Here is an 18,173-nt window from a genome sequence, read left to right as displayed (position 1 = left end):
GAGTTCTTCTGCTGGTCTTGACAGTAGTCACTTGTATGCCTGCATTCAATTAGTGTGTTGCCTGCAAGCGGGATTTGTTAGGGTTGCCTGGAACCCTTTCTGTCTCCATTTAGTCTTAGAGTCAGTACTTCCGGCCTCAGGCTTACAGTTTATACCCCTTTTAAATATGTGTTATACTTCAATAAAAAGTTTACTTTCAAATGGGGTACAATCAGTGGAAAACCTAGTTGTTAAAGAATAATGTAGCAAAAACAGTTATTATAGAATGTTTCAGAGAAAACAAGTACTTCTTATCTGTCTAGTGTAAAGTTTTTGTAAGGAAAATTAATAGATGACAAAGAAAAAAAATATTTAACTTTAGGTTGCAGTTAGATGGCTCCAACTTCAAAGGATGTAAGAACCTGTTAAAAGAGTTTTGAGCAGAGGAATCTTGTGATAAGAACAGTAGTTTAGGGGATATAATTTCATGCTAGTGTATAAGATCAAATGGAGGAAAGAGAGGTTATAATCAGGCAGACTTGTTTGGAAGCAGCTATTCAGATGTGTACCTATAAGGATTTGAACTAGTATGGTGGAAATTTAATGAGAAAGAAGGTAATAAAATTTATTTATCCCATATACAGGGATCGAGGACCTACTATGTTCCAGTCACTGAGTAAGGAACTCACAATATATGAAATAGAAGTATAGAGAAATAATAACAGTTTGTTGTAATAAGAGTTTTAATAGATGAATGCTTAAGGTGTTAAGCACCCAAGATGAGGAATCAACTAATTGTATGGAAGAGTCTAATAAATGTTTTATACAAGATTAAACATTAGGTGAGTATTTGAAGTTTGGCAAGCAAAAGCCTAAGTAAAGAAGAGTAGAGCATCTTGCATTGAGGACATGGTAGAATATGTCTGTGTGTCCAAGCTAAGCCACAGGTACAAGGATCTAGAAAGACAAAAGAAGGATTACATTGCTAAAGGCAAAAGATACCATTAAAGAAGGTTTAATAGGAATTATGACTATGTAAGTAGCAAAAATTACCCTAAGATTCTGAGTATAAGTAACTAGAAGAATGATAATACAGATAAATGGGAACTCAGTGTTACGAATTATATAGCCTATAGATATTTTTCATCTGAGTGTACCTGAAATACCCAGAGGGTATTTTTTTATGTATATTTGATCACTAAATGTGTTTCATCGGTGGAATTCTGAATATCGTACACTCATCATAGGTTTTTAAAGCCAACAAACAACCTAGAATTGATTATTGACCGTTGGCACAGTTTTTCTTCAAAATTACAATATGTAAAATAAAAGAAAATTTTCTTGAATTTTTCTTAACTCAGAAGAAAAGAAATAGGGTAACTAAATGAGAAACAGAACTGTTATGAATGTTCCAAAGGTTTGGATCTAAATTATCAAATTAATTCCTCTTTCATTTGTTTTAAAATACTGTTGTTTCAAGAGCCACCAATTATCAGCTAATGCTAGATCTATAATTATGTGTTAATATATGACAAGGCTGGCAGTCTGCACAGAAGACTGGCATTTAGCAGATGCTTGAAGCTGCTGTTGGTCCAATGAATCTGTAGCTCAGAAATTTTCCTACAAAGAACCTCTATTGTTCAGGTTACACATCCATTTTTGGAGACACAATCCTCTGACTATAGTCAGTATTACCTGAAAAATTACACAGTAATTGATTAAATATCCAAATCAAGCTTTGATACTATGAATCCATTTTGAGTGGTTGTCTGAGAACTAGGGGGCAGAAAGAGAAGCTTATTAAAAACCACAAGAGTAATTGTGGAAGTAATAGATATGTTTATTGTCTTTATTGTGGTGATAGTTTCATGGATATATACATACTACATACTTAACAAATTATACACTTTAATATGTGCAGTTTACTGGATGTCAATCTATTACCTACCTAGGTTCTTAGACTCTTGAATCAATAGAAATTGATAAGAGGTCAGAGGAGAAATTCAGGCCAAGATTTACTAGGACTCATACTGCAGCACAGGGAATGCAAACAAGTTCCCTTTATCACTCCGCAGTGCCCAGTGTGGGGATGAGCAGGTCGCATACATGGAGTGAGGGTAGGGGCGGTGGCTGGGCTCCAGGGGTGGTTTAAGTGGTCTACCCCCGCCCTTTGGCGGTGCTGTGGGCAGGAATCATGTGCACTACCCTGCTTTTGCTCTGGTACCTCAGAAGTAGCAACTGGGACTTGGCCTTTATGTATATTGTTCATAATTTGCCCCAGCTATGCATGCATGCAGTTATTTTTAGTTTCTTAGCATTTCTTTGTATTTTTTTGCTGTAGGAAACATTTTGTCCATGTACAAAAACTCCAGTAGAGGGTCCCAAGCCACAGGTTTCAGTATGTCTCAAATCATAGCTTAGTGCAGCTGTTATTAAAAGAAATTAATCTTAGAATGGTCAGATATAATATTTGAGGTACTGCACCATTATTCATATTTAAAAAGATCTAGTCTTTTTTTTTTTTAGATCTAGTCATTTTTAAGTGGATATACACAATTTGAACTAATCTAGGTTACCTGAATTATAATGAAATTAGTGTAGTGAGTTTTTAACTAGAGTCTTAAAATAATATGCTTTATTAAGTATAGATTTGTGTGTTTATGAATCTGTGCTGGGGCTTCCCTGGTGGCCCAGGTGGTAAAGAATCTGCCTGCAGTGTAGGAGACCCAGGTTCAATCCCTGGGTCGGGAAGGTCCCCTGGAGAAGGGAATGGCAACCCACTCCAGTATTCTTGCCTGGAGAATTCCATGGACAGAGAAGCCTAGCGGCTGATTCTGGATAATTTTTTTTTTTTTTTTTTTTGAGAATGTATTTCTGCGGACTGGGTATTTAAATTGGCCTTCAAGCAGGTTTTATAATACATCAGTACTGCCTTAGTTTGAGTAGTTTTTCCTTATGAGAGATGCAGAAAGGTCAATGTCTCAAGTGCCCCAGATCATAATAAATATTTTAAATACTTTTCTTTTATACACTTTTGCTTTTATTAATGAGCTTTTTAAAAAAAAATTGAACTATTAATAGCTTTCTGATAGTGTCATACTAGCTGTGAAAAGTGAAAGTGGTAGTCATTCAGTCGTGTCTGACTCTTTGCCACTCCATGGACTGTAACCCACCAGGCTCCTCTGTCCCTGGAATTCTCCAGGCAAGAATACTGGGGTGGGTAGCCATTTTCTTCTCTAGGGGATCTTCCCAACTCAGGGATTGCAAGCAGATTCTTTACCATCTGAGCCACCCGGGAAGTCCATCATCCTAGCTATGGTTGAGACTAATGTGAAGTCTAGGTTGGTTTGTTTGTTTTTCTTTTTTTTCTTTCTAGGAACTCTAGTTTTTAAAGGTTAATTCTATTGGTAGAACATAGATGTGTTAGAATACATAAGGACTTTGATTAAAGATCAACTGAGAATATGTGATATAAGAGGATCTTTTAAAAGAATTGGTATTTGATGCTTGGGGGTGTAGTCAATCAGCTTCCTATATAATATTACATTTAAAATACAAATAAGTGAAAATATTCATATCCTTTAATACAGTATTTTCAGTTCTTAAAATTTAAACTAATCAAAATAAGACTGTGTGAAGATAGTTATATCACTTTATGCATAATAGTAAAAATTAAACAAAACCTTGATGGAACGGATAAAGTATGTTATTTACTTAATGCTAGCATTAAAAATGATACAGCAGTTTTAGACTATTCTTATATATTGTGTTAAATGAACAATACAAGTGTTTATTCATTTTGTGAAACATCATTACTTAAAATTTGAGGACTTTTCAATAGTATACAAAAATCAGAATATTAAATTACCTTCCACTACAATCAAAACAGTTGGAGGTGGGGGTAAGACAATAAGTACTGTGTGTTTTCCATGTTTTATTTCTATATATTTTTAAAATTACCAGTTGTTTTTAAAAGAACACAAGCCTTTTAATTAAGTATACAAATTTAGTTACCCTAAAGTAATATAGACTACTAGTGTCTGAAGCTCTGGGGTTTCATTAGTACAGTGACGACTTAATTAACAAATCCTCGATGAACAAAACCTCTTTCCCCAAGACTGGCCTTGGTTCAGCAGACATGAGGGAAGGATCAATTTTCTCTGAGCTAGATTGGTGGCAGCAGGGACTAATGAGGCAGGGCCTTGAAAGTGGCTCTCTCTCAGATCTAACTCCTCAGGGGTTAGCTAGAGCTGATGCTAAGGGCTCTGCTGTACTCCTGGGACCTACACAGCCTGGTTACCCAGGTGTTAAAAAAACAATTTCTGTGCCAAGACCATATGTGGCTTTTAAGAGACGCGGCAGGACTCTTGATTTAGGCAGAGCATTCCTAGTGTGGAATGAGTAGGCTAGAAAATAGCAAAGTGGGAATTCCACGTGCCAGGAAGCTTCCGCTTGTCTTCTGTGTGCTCACTGCTCTGCTTTTTCTATTTTCTGGGTTTTATTTTATTCAACTATGAAATGAAAGGACTGACTAGAAAATCTCTACTGTCAGTAATCTTTCAGTTCTAATGGTCTGTGTGTGCAGATTGCTGTAATGGTCTATATGTCTAGATCAGGAGTCAGCAACCTTTCTATAAAGCATCAGCATATATGATCTCAGTTGAGGCTGTTTAACTCTGCCTGTAGTGTGAAAGTATCCCTATATAACAATACATAAATCAAATGGAAATAGGGCAGCTAGCTATATCTTGCCCATAAGCCATAGTTGAACAACCTCTGGTCTAGATTTTTTGGTAAGATTTATATATTTTTGGCTGCTCCGGGTCTTCATTGCTACATGCAGGTTTTCCCGGGCTGTGCTGAGTGGGAACTACTCTCTAATTGCGGTGTGCAGGCTTCTCATTGAGATGGCTTTTCTTGGTGCAGAGCACGGGCTCTAGGCACGGGAGCTCAGTAGTTGCAGCTCTCCGGCTCTAGTGCGCTGACTCCGTGGTTGTAGTGCATGGGCTTAGTTGCTCCGCAGCATGTGGGATCTTCCCTAACGGGGGATCCAACCTGTGTCCCCTGCATTGCCAGGCAGATTCTTAACTAGACCACCAGGGAAGCCCTGGTCTATATATTAATATAATGTAAGTATTAAAAGAATTCTTAAGGGGCTACAACATAAACCATATATCAGAGGGACCATTCTCTCAGACTTTTTACTTTTGAGGTTAGTGAGACATAAAATGATATTTCAGAGAGTTCCCTGGTGGCCTAGTGGTTAGGATTCCAGGCTTTCACTGACATGTCCTGTTTTCATTCCCTGGTTGGGGAACTGAGATAAAAATAAGTAAATAAAATGATATTTCAAAGTCAGTGTTTAACAGCTTGGAAGAAAAGGATAAAAATACCTTGTCATCAAATTACTAGAGTAAATTATCTGCAGTAGAGGAGCCCTGTGATTCCCAATTAAGGAAGAAATGGTATCTATAATACTTGTGACTAGATTCTTCAAAATCCTCAAACTGTCAGCCTAGTAGGAGAAAAGTTCAACAGCCTGTTAATATCATTTCTTATAAAATAGGCTAAATCAGTCCTTTCATGGTACTGTATGCTTCAGACCGTGTGTGTGTGTGTGTGTGTGTGTGTGTGTGTGTGTGCACGCGCTTTTCTAGAAAAGGACAACTGCCATGCTAGGCAGGCTTCAGATTTCTATCTGTCTTGTGTTGGGCTTATACCTCGGTCTTACGTTACCAGGATTCCAACATGGAAATCAGAGTATGATCACTTTGGAGACCTTTGTTAGTTCTCCCACTTTAGGCCTCATCCAGTATACTGTGTCTAGAGCATTTATAGCAAACTTTACTCTTGTTTGCTGTAACAACAAAGAAATCATAGGTTGGGTTAATTAACTCAGGCCTATTATTATATAAAGGGATCAGTACAGTGACACTTTATCTGCTTAGGGAAGTCTAAAACATTCTTCTTAGCCAGCTTGCTTTCACCTAAACACTTGGGATCTTTTACTTTCTAAGCTGCAGAGCATGAACTCCTTACTGGCCTATCCTACTAAATCTGTGAGCACAGCAGAACTGACATATTCTTTGAGTTACAGCTTGTCCAGAGTGAGCAGTTGTACCATCCCAGCATAGGGACATCTATAGCCGTTACTTTCATACAGCAGTTTTCAAGGTGTGAACCCATTGGAGGTGTCCAGGACACTCTCAGAGTGTCTTCCATGAAGGCAAAACTATTTCACAATAATAAGACATTGTCTTTATGACTCAGTTTCAGTAGAGTTTTCCAGAGAGTGCGTACAGCAACAGATTTACTACTGAAGTAGATATGAAGACCCCGCTGTCTTTTATTAAACCAGACATTAAAGCGATTAGCAAAAATGCAAATGCAAGTTTTCAATAATATTTTTATTTGGAATATATTATTTTTATAAAAATATGTTAAAATTTAATAGGTCTATTAATAAATTTTTTCCACTCTCTTTTAAAATTTCTAATACAGTAAGTATTGATAAATACAACTCACATAAACAAATGGCATTTGGGGTCCTCAATCTTTAAAAGTATTGTATATGTCCTAGAACCCAAAAGTATATCTCCCAGTTACTGATAACAATCTCAGCATGTTTCCATACATAAAATGTCAACTGAAATTTCCTCGTTCAGCAAACAGATGTGAAGAATTTAGTGCTCATCCTTTCAGACATCTCTCTACTGAGTGCTTACATACCTACAGTACATAATTTTGTATATATAGGATTATACTGTACTTTTTCTCTGAATTCTTATAAAATCTTGAGGTCTTTAAAAGGGCATAGGAATCATCTTATTTCATTCCCAACTCAATTCAAGAATCCTTTCTAAAACATTCACTGCCTAGCAGATTGTTCATTTTGGTTTTATAAACCCTAAATTGTCAGAAAATTCTTCTTTCTGTTAAACAGAAATTTACCTTCTTATAAATCTCTTCATTGGCTCCCTAATTTCACTTTCAAGTAGCTATGTAGAATCCATCTTATCTATCTTCACTGTGTCTCATCCTGGATATTTTCTTCTGACCTATCTTCCAGTTCACTAATTCTTTTCTAAGCTGCATCTGAGTTTCTTTTAAACAGTATTCATTGAATTCTTATTTTCAGTTTTTGTTTAAACCTGTGAAATTCTTATCTATTTTTCTTACTTTTATAGTCCTCTGTTAAGGTTTTCAGTTTTAAACTTGTAATCAGTAAGTACAGTCATTTCAGAGTTTCTGTTTGACGGGTTCATTATCTGGACCACTTTGGGCTACTTTCTGTTGTATAATTTCTGGTGGTTTTAATTTCTTGCTCCTCTCCTTATATTACTATTTTTTTTATTGTGTTTGAGACTTTGTATTTGGAAAATTCTTTGTAGAAATAATTCAAGGTATAGGCTAATTCATGTTTTCTTTTGGTAAGCACGTGTCCACTGGCATACTAGAAGCATCTTGAGCTAAGTTTAGGTATTTAGATGATTGGGGTATAAACCACAGTTCATTGCTCAGGCCTGCCTACCTCCTGTATACCCTAAACCTAGCTGCAGTCCTTTGGGTTCCAGACTTAATATGAAGAGATTTCACCAGGGCCATCTCACTTTATAGGGTCTAGATTCCAAGTTTTGTCCTCCAGCAATATCAAACATCAGACTCACCTCTCTGGGCTCTATTATCCCTTATGTCCTACCCTGGTAATTTTTCATTCTTTTGTTAGGGCATCAGTACTTTCAAGCACATTTTAAGGATATTTTTTGCCCATTCTAATTCTTCTTCATGGGATGGTTGGTCCAAATTACTTAATCTCTTACTATCAGAAGCCCCTAAAACCTACTTAAACTCATACTAATATTTCTCTATTCTTCTGGATTGCTAGAGAAACTGTTAGGAAGCAGAGATAACCCTGAAAGGGCATCCTCATAGACACATTTTACCATCTGTACCATATTTATTCTTATGCTCTTTAAGAACACATGTTGAATGTATAATCTGATATTGCATTTCATTTCAGACACAGTGAAGGTATTGTCAAATTCAAATAAGCAGTTATTCTGTAGTCTTCATCTCCTAATTTTGAAATGTTAAGATTAATAATGCAGTGCTACCCTTTTTTTATATATATATTTATTAGCCAGGTTAGGCTAAGGCAGCAGCCTACTAACAAATAACCCTCAGAATCTTAATGACATTCAATAATAGATTTTCTTTTTCTCTTGCATTCTTTTTCTTCACTGGGTAGCTGAGGCCCTACTCCATCTTTTCTCCTGTCTGGAATCAACACCGAAGGGCAGTCCCAATCAGGAGTATGTTAGTTGCATTAGAGGGGTAAAGGCATGATGAAAGAACTACACAGTAGTTCCTACATCTCTTGCATCATCTCCCCACACATTTCATTAGCTGAAGCTAATCATATGGCCTGATAATAATCAGGTAGGAAGTACAGTCGTTTTTACAGAATGTATAATAGTTCCCCCACAGGAATGAGCCCATTAAGGAGGAGCAGTGAATACAATGTATCCCGTGGACCCATTTTCCATCCCAGGTTTATATTCTAGTCTTCTTGAAATATAGTCTAGTCTTCTTGAGATAAAGCTAATGGTCTTATTGTAATTTGGGGTTATATCCTAAATTTATCATAAATTACACTAACAACAAAAAAGTCAGAGCATGCTATTCTTTAAACCTTAAATTAAGGTAGAGAATGGGGTTTGTTTTAAAAGCCACTCACATCGCCCTTCTTTAAAATATTAATTCTGTGTGCGCACAGTTTCTTTCATCTGGTGTTTCTCTAAATTCCTTTGCCCCACCTCTTTTCCCAGTAGTGATAATGGAATTTGTTTTTCAGGGAGTTAAATCTTTAATATTGACCTCTCAGTATTACAGCATGGCCCAGTTGTTTTCTGTTTTGTATTATACCTTCATTAGCACTAAATTTTTCATCCTAGCTTTCCTAGGATTTTTATTTTTATGTTTTTTTAAAAAAAAACTTTAACATTTTTCCCATTTATTTGCACATCTTCTCTCTTCTTGATTGTTTCATTGTCCACCCACCAAAGATATATTTACTGCCTCTTATCTTTTCATTCATCATATATGCTCTTAAATTCTAAACTCAGAGATTCTCAGTCCTCTTTTATACTTACAGTGTTTCTCTAGTTCTCCTATTACTATTCAAAATGTTTTTGTGATGTATTGGGATTTTCTTCAGTGTTTGAGGTTCTCTAACATGTCCTTTTATTTTCATGCATCAGACCGATTCCTACTATTTTTATGGGTTCTCCTATAATTTTTTTAACGAGGAAAGTATTGAACAGCATCTAGATTTTATTATTCCTTCCTCTAAAATATAACATTTATTTAACAATGAGATGAAAACACAGGCTTTATGAGATATAATTCCTGTGTCAAAAAGCTATAAGTGCTACCACTGTTTTGTGACCCCCTGAATGATGTCTGCTTTCTTTGTGTTAAATCTATCAGTGAATGATCCCAAGGAATATCATAAAATTCCCTGTCATTAGCTCTAGAAATGCCTTGATGAGTAACTTGTTTGATGGGATAAAAGCTTCAGTAAACTGATGTCCCCACCTGAGTGGTTAATTCCAAAATATTATTTGTCTAACACATTGTTGTCAATGACAACTGAATAAGAACTTTTAGGAGCAGTTGGCTGTCCAACGATCGCAAATTTCAAGGCTATGCAAATTGTGCCAGTTCAGCCCAGCTCTTTTCTCTATTATCATATCAATTGAGTCAGTTCATAGTAGACAAAGCAAGGTTATGGGAACCACCTAGAGCATCATGCACCATTTAACATCAATGCAGCATACAAGAACATCTGCAACTTCAATCTTATTAACAGTGGAGAGAATGGAAGGCAATAAACAGCTTTCTTCACCATTTAATTGCAAAATAGTATTTCCTAATGTTTGCATTGTTTATCAACAGGAACTTCATCAATAATTGTATAATTATGGTTGCCTAGATTACATAGGCAACCCTCATGCATCTTGTCATTTATTATAGAGAGGTCTGAATTCAATCTGAATTTGAACACACAATTCAAGACTAATAATGTAAGTCCTTTGAAATGTGAGTTGTGTAATATAGATAATTTGTGCAGTAAGAGAATGGCAGTTTATGATTCTTCAGTCACTTTGGGGATTAAGTTAACACAGAGAAAAGACTGAAAGGCAGTGAAAAATGAGGGGAAGCCACTAGTTAGATTCTAACATAGATCCATTGAACATGAAAGTAGGTTATGTTCTTTAGAATTAATCATGAGTAATTAGATGTTTGCTTTAGGCCAAAATTGGGCTGAATTAAAACAGAATTGTTATGCTGAGGTCTTCCTCTCAGTCTCTATACTTAATGGGAGAAATGGCAGAAAGCTACAAGTATACTGAGAAAAAAACTGCGGTGGCCAAAGTTAGAAATTGTAAATGCAGAGGAAGACTTGACATATCTGTTCAGTCTTCACCTTTGTTGCTTCTTGAAGCCATATAACATCACTATCCCTAACTAGCAATATGTGAGTGTTTGTAGCAAGCAGCCAAGTGCATTCTTCAGGCTCTGCGGAAGCAGGGAGTTTCTTTTGGCACACACTGCAAAATAGCCAAGAAAAATGAGAGGAAATAATATAAGTCCGGTAACAGTTATTGGTGTGGTCAGTGGGAGTTGTTTCATAATAAAACAGGAGCAGGAAAATGTGAAAAATAAGATGTACATTTGAAGTAAGTCAGGCAAGGGACTGGTCTGAAAAGTTTGTATCTTTTAAACAAGAAAATCTCATAGTTTTACTTAGATTTATTTTGTATATGAGGAAAACCAGAAGCCTATTCATGAAATTAGGTCTGAAACATTTCAATATTTAGGATATTTTCTCCCCCTGATTAGTCTGTATTTATACCTTTAATAATTCTTCATTCATCTTCTAACACTTCTTTTTAAAGATCGCATAAGGAAGAAAAAAAATTGCTATAGTAAAGTATCCACAGAGTAGAAGAATATATAGAATTTTTGTCCCATTTTTTGGTTGTCTGGGTATAGTGAACATAACAGAAGCTTTCTTAACATGACAATTGACCTATCATTTCCTCCACCTGAGGGATTCCAAGAACTGATGTGCTGGAGGTAATGCTTCGACATGTAATTACTTAACATTATGCCTAGAAACTTTTTTTTTTTAAGTTTTAAGTAGTTACAGCCTCTGCTATAAACTTTGAAAAAGTTCTAGCTCTGAAGAATGAGAGTGGAGATTTTATATACATGCATATATATATATAGATATACACATACATGCATATCTGTATATATATGTCTCTCACTTAAAATACCTCAGGGAAAACATTTGTCTATGCTGGGGCTTTGCATAAATGTGTAGTACCAATTCTGACACTTGCACACCTTTCCTTTAAAGAACTTATATGCAAACATTATTCAGGAACCTTTTCTAGGGGCTATTTATCAAAACTGCTATGATAATAACTTTGTCATAATGAGTCCTGATCTCTGTTTAGGGAGTAATCGATAAAGTAAAAATTAATGTTCCATAATTCACATTACAATGCACATGTAATTATTTGAGATGAGGCAAACCCTATGCATTTAATTTACAACTATAATTAAGTAAACTCATTTGATACTAATTAGGTGAGCCTAAAAGGATCATAGGTTTGTGTATTTAATTATCAAAGTACAATCAGCAACCAATTTCTGAAAAGCTTTCCTAGCTTGAGCTCAACATTGATCTTTGCCCACACTACAATTTTATCTTCCTGGACCTTCAGTAAATTAAAAGGCATTGTGAATCATGGAAAATCTACTTGGTGGGTTAGCTTTTTTGGCAATTTGTAATTCACCATCTGAAAACAAGGGCTTATATATACTGGAGTTTTATATCTGTTAAAATAGTACATCAAAAATGAAGGAGAAATTAAGATATTTCCAGTTAACAAAAGCTAAAGGAGTTTATTACTGGTCAGTCAGTCAGTTCATTTGCTCAATCGTGTCCGACTCTTTTTTTGTGACCCCATGGACTGCCGCACACCAGGCTTCCCTGTCCATCACCAACTCCTGGAGCTTACTCAAACTCATGTCCATCGAGTGGGTGATGCCAGCTAACCATCTCTACCTCTGTCGTCCCCTTCTCTTCCCGCCTTCAATCTTTCCCAGCATCAGGGTCTTTTCCAGTGAGTCTTTGCATCAGGTGGCCAAAGTACTGGAGTTTGAACTTTAGCACCAGTCCTTCCAATGAATATTCAGGACTTATTTCCTTTAGTATTGACTGGTTGGATCTCCTTGCAGTCCAAGGGACTCTCAAGAGTCTTCTTCAACATCACAGTTCAAAAGCATCAATTCTTCAGCGCTCAGCTTTCTTTATTGTCCAACTCTCACATCCATACATGTCTACTGGAAAAACCATAGCTTTGAGTAGATAGGCCTTTGTTGGCAATGTAATGTCTCTGCTTTTTAATATGCTGTCTAGATTGGTCATAACTTTCCTTCCAAGGAGCAAGCGTCTTTTGATTTCATGGCTGCAGTCACCATCTGCAGTGATTTTGGAGCCCCCCAAAATAAAGACTATCACTGTTTCCATTGTTTCCCCATCTATTTGCCATGAAGCAATGGGACCGGATGCCATGATCTTAGTTTTCTGAATGTGGAGTTTTAAGCCAACTTTTTCACTCTTCTCTTTCACTTTCATCAAGAGGCTCTTTAGTTCCTCTTCACTTTCTGCCTAAGTGTGGTGTCATCTGCATATCTGAGGTTATTGATATTTCTCCTGGCAGTCTTGATTCCAGCTTGTACTTCATCCAGCCCGGCATTTCTCATGATGTACTCTGCATGTAAGTTAAATAAGCAGGGTGACAATATACAGCCTTGACGTACTCCTTTCCTGATTTGGAACCAGTCTGTTGTTCATTGTCCAGTTCTAACTGTTGCTTCCTGACCTGCATACAAATTTCTCAAGAGGCAGGTCAGATGGTCTGGTAATTCCATCTCCTTAAGAATTTTCCGGCCCCAGTCCCTGATCCGCCGCCGAGGACTCAGCAGCCTCCCCCTTGAGCCTGCTCGCTTCCAGATGCTCCATCCCCCCTGCCCGCCTTCTCCCGCCACCGCCTTCCGCAGGCCGTTTCCACCAAGGAAAAGGAATCATATCGTATGTCCGCTATCCAGAACCTCCACTCTTTTGACCCCTTTGCTGATGCAAGTAAGGGTGATGATCTGCTTCCTGCTGGCACTGAGGATTATATCCATATAAGAATTCAACAGAGAAACGGCAGGAAGACCCTTACTACTGTCCAAGGGATCGCTGATGATTACGATAAAAAGAAACTAGTGAAGGCGTTTAAGAAGAAATTTGCCTGCAGTGGTACTGTAATTGAGCATCCAGAATATGGAGAAGTAATTCAGCTACAGGGTGACCAGTGCAAGAACATATGCCAGTTCCTGGTAGAGATTGGAGTGGCTAAGGATGACCAGCTGAAGGTTCATGGGTTTTAAGTGCTTTTGGCTCACTGAAGCTTAAGTGAGGATTTCCTTGCAATGAGTAGAATTTCCCTTCTGTCCCTTGTCACAAGTTTAAAAACCTCACAGTTTGTATAATGTAACCATTTGGGGTCTGCTTTTAACTTGAACTAGTGTAACTCCTTCATGCAATAAACTGAAAAGAGCCCCCCCCCCAAAAAAAAAAGAATTTTCCATCTTTTGTTGTGATCCACATAGTCAAAGGCTTCAGTGTAGTCAGTAATGCAGAAGTAGATGTTTTTCTGGAACTCTGTTGCTTTTTCGATGATCCAACGGATGTCATTAATGGTAGATCTGCCCTGTAAGAAATCCTTCAGGCTGAAATGAAAGGATGCTGGACAGTACTTAAAGCCATGTAAAGAAATAATTCCAGTAAAGGTAATTACATAGATGAATAGCCAGTGTTCTCGTATTTTGGGTGTCTAACTCCTGTTTTATTTCATACGTGATTTAAAAGACAGTACATTTAACGGTAATTATAAATAATATGTTAATGGACACATCTGCGTAAAGATGCAATTTATAGTACCATCATAATGGGGAAAAGGAACAATATGAAAGCATAGGTTTTGTGTGTTGTTGAAACTAATTTGGTTTTGATTCAAATTAGATTGTTATATATTTAGAATGTTAATTGTAATCCCTGTGGTACCCACTAAGAAAATATTTGAGGAATACAGAAGTTTCCTCTATTTTGTTAAAATAGTATCTAAAAATTAGTTTATGAGAAAATATATTTGTTTGCTAGCTTAGAAGTCTTTTAATTCTACCATTAGTCAATCACCAAATATTTATTATATACCTAATAATGGGTTTCTGCTACATTTCAATAATTATCTCCATTTCTTCCCACTAAATATGGAAACATAATCAAGAAAGACTTGTTACATGATGTCTAGAGTGACTTCATAGACTTGAAATATGCTAGATAAAGTGTTCACATTTTCTTTCTTTTTAAAAAAATTATTTTTTGTCTCTGCTGGAGTCTTCATTGCTATGCACTGGCTTTCTCAAGTTGCAGCAGGTGGGGGCTACTCTCTAGTTGCAGTGTGTGGGCTTCTCATTGTGGTGGCTTCTCTTGTTGCAGAGCACAGGCTCTAGGGTGCTTGGGCTTCAGTAGTTGCAGCTCTTGGGCTTAGATGCCTCACGGCATACAGGATCTTTTCAATGAGAAGTTGAGCCTGTGTGCCATACATTAGCAGGTGGATTCTTAACCACTGGACCGCTAGGGAAGCTCTTCACATTTTCATATTTCTTAATGGCATTTATTCTGTAAAGAATGAAAATTTGTGCCCATGACTTTCCCTGAGGGTGTTAAAGATGTTTCTGTCTGCATACCTTTCAAACCAGGGTACCTGGATGTAGGTAGAAGACACCTATATGATCCAGTATGTGTTCTCTTCACTCTCAAAGTATTAAGGGTATTGACATCACTATCAGAACATGTGAACTGAAAAAAAAAAAAAAAAGAACATGTGAACTGTAGCCACAGACGCTCAAATTCTAAGCTTTCAGAATGTGCTTCATGCTAAACATGAAGGCTTTTCCCTTTTCTTATCAGCTACCACTATGGTAAATTAAAAACTAAACTGCTGATGCAAATGTTGCTCACAGAGAACATTTACTTAACGTTATCTAAAATGTGCTGTTAAAATAGGTAAATAAATTCATACCTGGCCTATTGATACTTCTTTATTTCTTTGGGAATACTAGTGCAATTTGTCAGTATTAAAACAGAGACTTTTTTTTTTAATAGCAAGGCCTAAATTTCTTCTGTCCAGATGTAACCAATGTCAAGAAGTCACACCCCACACAATTAAGGACACCAGCCTTGCAGCTCTGACATCTGCAGCCTGACCAGTTTGTATCTTGTGTCTGGGTCATCTGAGGAAGTATAAGTGGTACTATGGACTGTAAACAGACCAAGTCTAGCAGGTGTCATTTACATAAACTAGAGTGTCAATAGTATCCTCTGAAGCTGTACAAGATGGTTTTCTTAAATTGAATTATCTCTCATCTTCTTCCAATCTCAGAAACAAAGATGCTGGGTTTTGGGGTGGGGGCGGTTTGTGTATCATTTGAAGAACTATCTAGTAGTTCAACATAACTAGCAGAGTATAAAGACTTGACACCCAATGGCTTCTATTCTATCATGGTGAAAATTATTTGGTGACTTCAGAAGAGTACTAGACATTTAGAATGACACTTTGGACAGGAAAATGGAAGCAGCAACTAAGGATTATTAGTAGAACCAGTTCTGAGAGGAATTAGCAGTAATCGGCTCAGTATTAGATGACAGACACCAGCCTGTTTGGAAAGAGGGTCTTTATCATTTTTTAATAGAGTTGTGCCATTCTTTTTAATCTACTTATAGGTATGAGTATGATTCTTAAACTATTCCTGCAACTTTTCAAAAATCTGATGCTACAAATTCTGTTCATAAAGAATAGTGAGGAGTACAACTAAGCTTAAAAAGCAATATAAAATATTGTAATTGAGAGGTTTTCTTCAAACAGGTAATTAACCATACGTTTATACATTTTAATCTACTTTTAAGTGCAAGAGAGATTGGTAAATGCCTCAATAAAGAAAAGTGTTCTGTTTAAATTGGATAAAATCATTGTTTACTAGTGTTTATCGCTGTACTCCAAGTAGTCAAGTGATCTGTGAATCCAGTTTAGTTTATTGGACAGTAAATAGTACTCATAACTTTTATCAGTGTTTGTCAGGGAGCCCTCTGAAATTCACTCCATACTTTGAGGAAGTTTAATTTCACTGTATAGTATAAATTTCAATTTTTTTTTTGTTTCCTTTTAAACCTATGACGTTACCTTAAAGCATTATCATCCCTGCAAACCAGATTGCACTAAACGTTAGTGATATTTCGTTAATGCTTTCTTGCTCTAAGATTTCTTAATCCATAGGATAAAAAGGGAGCCATTGGTTCCCTCATATCTAATGAAGCTTTTCCTTTGCAAACATAACAACATTTGCCATTGCTGCTATCAGCAACTCAAAGAGAAGATCTTACCAATAGAAAGCCCATGATTAGAGGTAGTGGAATCTGTAGCATCTTCATTGATAATTAGAGAATAGCTTGGTACATGCATATCCATTTGAAAATCTTTACTGTTGTACTCAGGAAGAAATACATGGTTTTGGGAAGGGGTCCATTTAGAATACCAGTAGTATCCTGTATCCCACTAATGCAGTGATTAGGACTAAACCACAAGAAAAGAAGGATGGGAAAGATGGAGGGAGGGAGAAAGCCATTGATGTTTGATTGCTCAATTTTTTCCATAACACTGCTCAGTTCAGTTCAGTTGCTCAGTCATGTCCGACTCTTCGTGATCCCATGGACTGCAGCACACCAGGCTTCCCTGTCCATCACCAGCTCCCGGAGCTTGCTCAAACTCATGTCCATCATGTCAGTGATGCCATCCAACCATCTCATCCTGTGTCATCCCCTTCTCCTCCTGCCTTCAGTCTTTTCCAGCATCGGGGTCTTTTCCAGTGAGTCATTTCTTCACATCAGGTGGCCAGAGTATTGGAGCTGCAGCATCAGGCCTTCCAATAAATATTCAGGACTGATTTCCTTTAGGATTGACTCCCTGCATTCCAAGGGACTCTCAAGGGCCTTCTCCAACACCACAGTTCCAAAGCATCCATTTTCGGCACTCAGCTTTCTTTATAGTCCAACTCTGACATCCATAAATGACTCCTGGAAAAACCATAGCTTTGACTATCCGGACCTTTGTTGGCAAAGTAATGCTTTTTAATATGCTGTCTAGGTTGGTCATAGCTTTTCTTCCAAGGAGCAAGCATCTTTTGATTTCAGGGCTGCAGTCACCATCTGCAGTGATTTTGGAGCCCAAGAAAATAAAGTCTGTCACAGTTTCCCTTGTTTCCCCATCTATTTGCCATGAAGTGATGGGACCGGATGCCATGATTTTTGTTTTTTGAATGTTGAGTTTTAAGCCAGCTTTTTCACCCTCCTCTTTCACTTTCATCAAGAGGCTCTTTAGTTCCTCTTAGCTTTCTGCCATAAGGGAGGTGTCATCTGTGTTTCTGAGGTTACTGATATTTCTCCCAGCAGTCTTGATTCCAGCATGTGCTTCATCTGGCCTGGCTTATTCTGCATGTAAGTTAAATAAGCAGGGTAACAATATACAGCCTTGATGTACTCCTTTCCCAATTTGGAACCAGTCTGTTGTTTCATGTCCAATTCTAACTGTTGCTTCCTGACCTGCATACAGATTTCTCAGGAGGCAGGTCAGGTGGTCTGGTAATTCCATCTCCTTAAGAATTTTCCACCATTTGTTGTGATCCACACAGTCAAAGGCTTTGGTGTAGTCAATAAAACAGAAGTAGATGTTTTTCTGGAACTCTCTTGCTTTTTCTGTGATCTAATGGATGTTGGCAATTTGATCTCTGGTTCCTTTGCCTTTTCAAAATCCAGCTTGAACATCTGGAAGTTCACAGTTCACATACTGTTGAAGCCTCGCTTGGAGAATTTTGAGCATTACCTTGATAGCGTGTGAGATGAGTGCAATTGTGCAGGAGTTTGAACATTCTTTGGCATTGCCTTTCTTAGGGATTGGAATGAAAACTGAGCTTTTCCAGTCCTGTGGCCACTGCTGAGTTTTCCAAATTTG

General features: G+C 37.2%; 2 protein-coding genes across 8 annotated transcripts in view; both read left to right on the top strand.

Annotated features, from left to right (window-relative positions):
• ADK (adenosine kinase) overlaps positions 1–18,173 on the top strand; it is a 591,696-nt gene that overhangs the window by 531,276 nt on the left and 42,247 nt on the right. The gene's annotated exons all lie outside the window — the stretch shown is intronic.
• On the top strand, positions 13,138–13,661 carry LOC122446379 (eukaryotic translation initiation factor 1-like). Its single transcript, XM_043476507.1, has one exon. It carries the CDS (start codon positions 13,153–13,155, stop codon positions 13,492–13,494), a length of 342 nt encoding a protein of 113 aa, XP_043332442.1. The 5' UTR covers positions 13,138–13,152; the 3' UTR covers positions 13,495–13,661.

The sequence above is a fragment of the Cervus canadensis genome, chromosome 8 (assembly GCF_019320065.1).
Source record: "Cervus canadensis isolate Bull #8, Minnesota chromosome 8, ASM1932006v1, whole genome shotgun sequence".
NCBI classification, from domain to species: Eukaryota; Metazoa; Chordata; class Mammalia; order Artiodactyla; family Cervidae; genus Cervus; species Cervus canadensis.
Note: the sequence above shows the minus strand (reverse complement) of the source record. Positions and strands in the feature narration are given on the sequence as shown.

What these genes read in the sequence shown, in the direction of transcription:
- LOC122446379 (XM_043476507.1), top strand. Translation starts at nt 13,153, where the DNA reads ATGTCCGCTATCCAGAACCTCCACTCTTTTGACCCCTTTGCTGATGCA.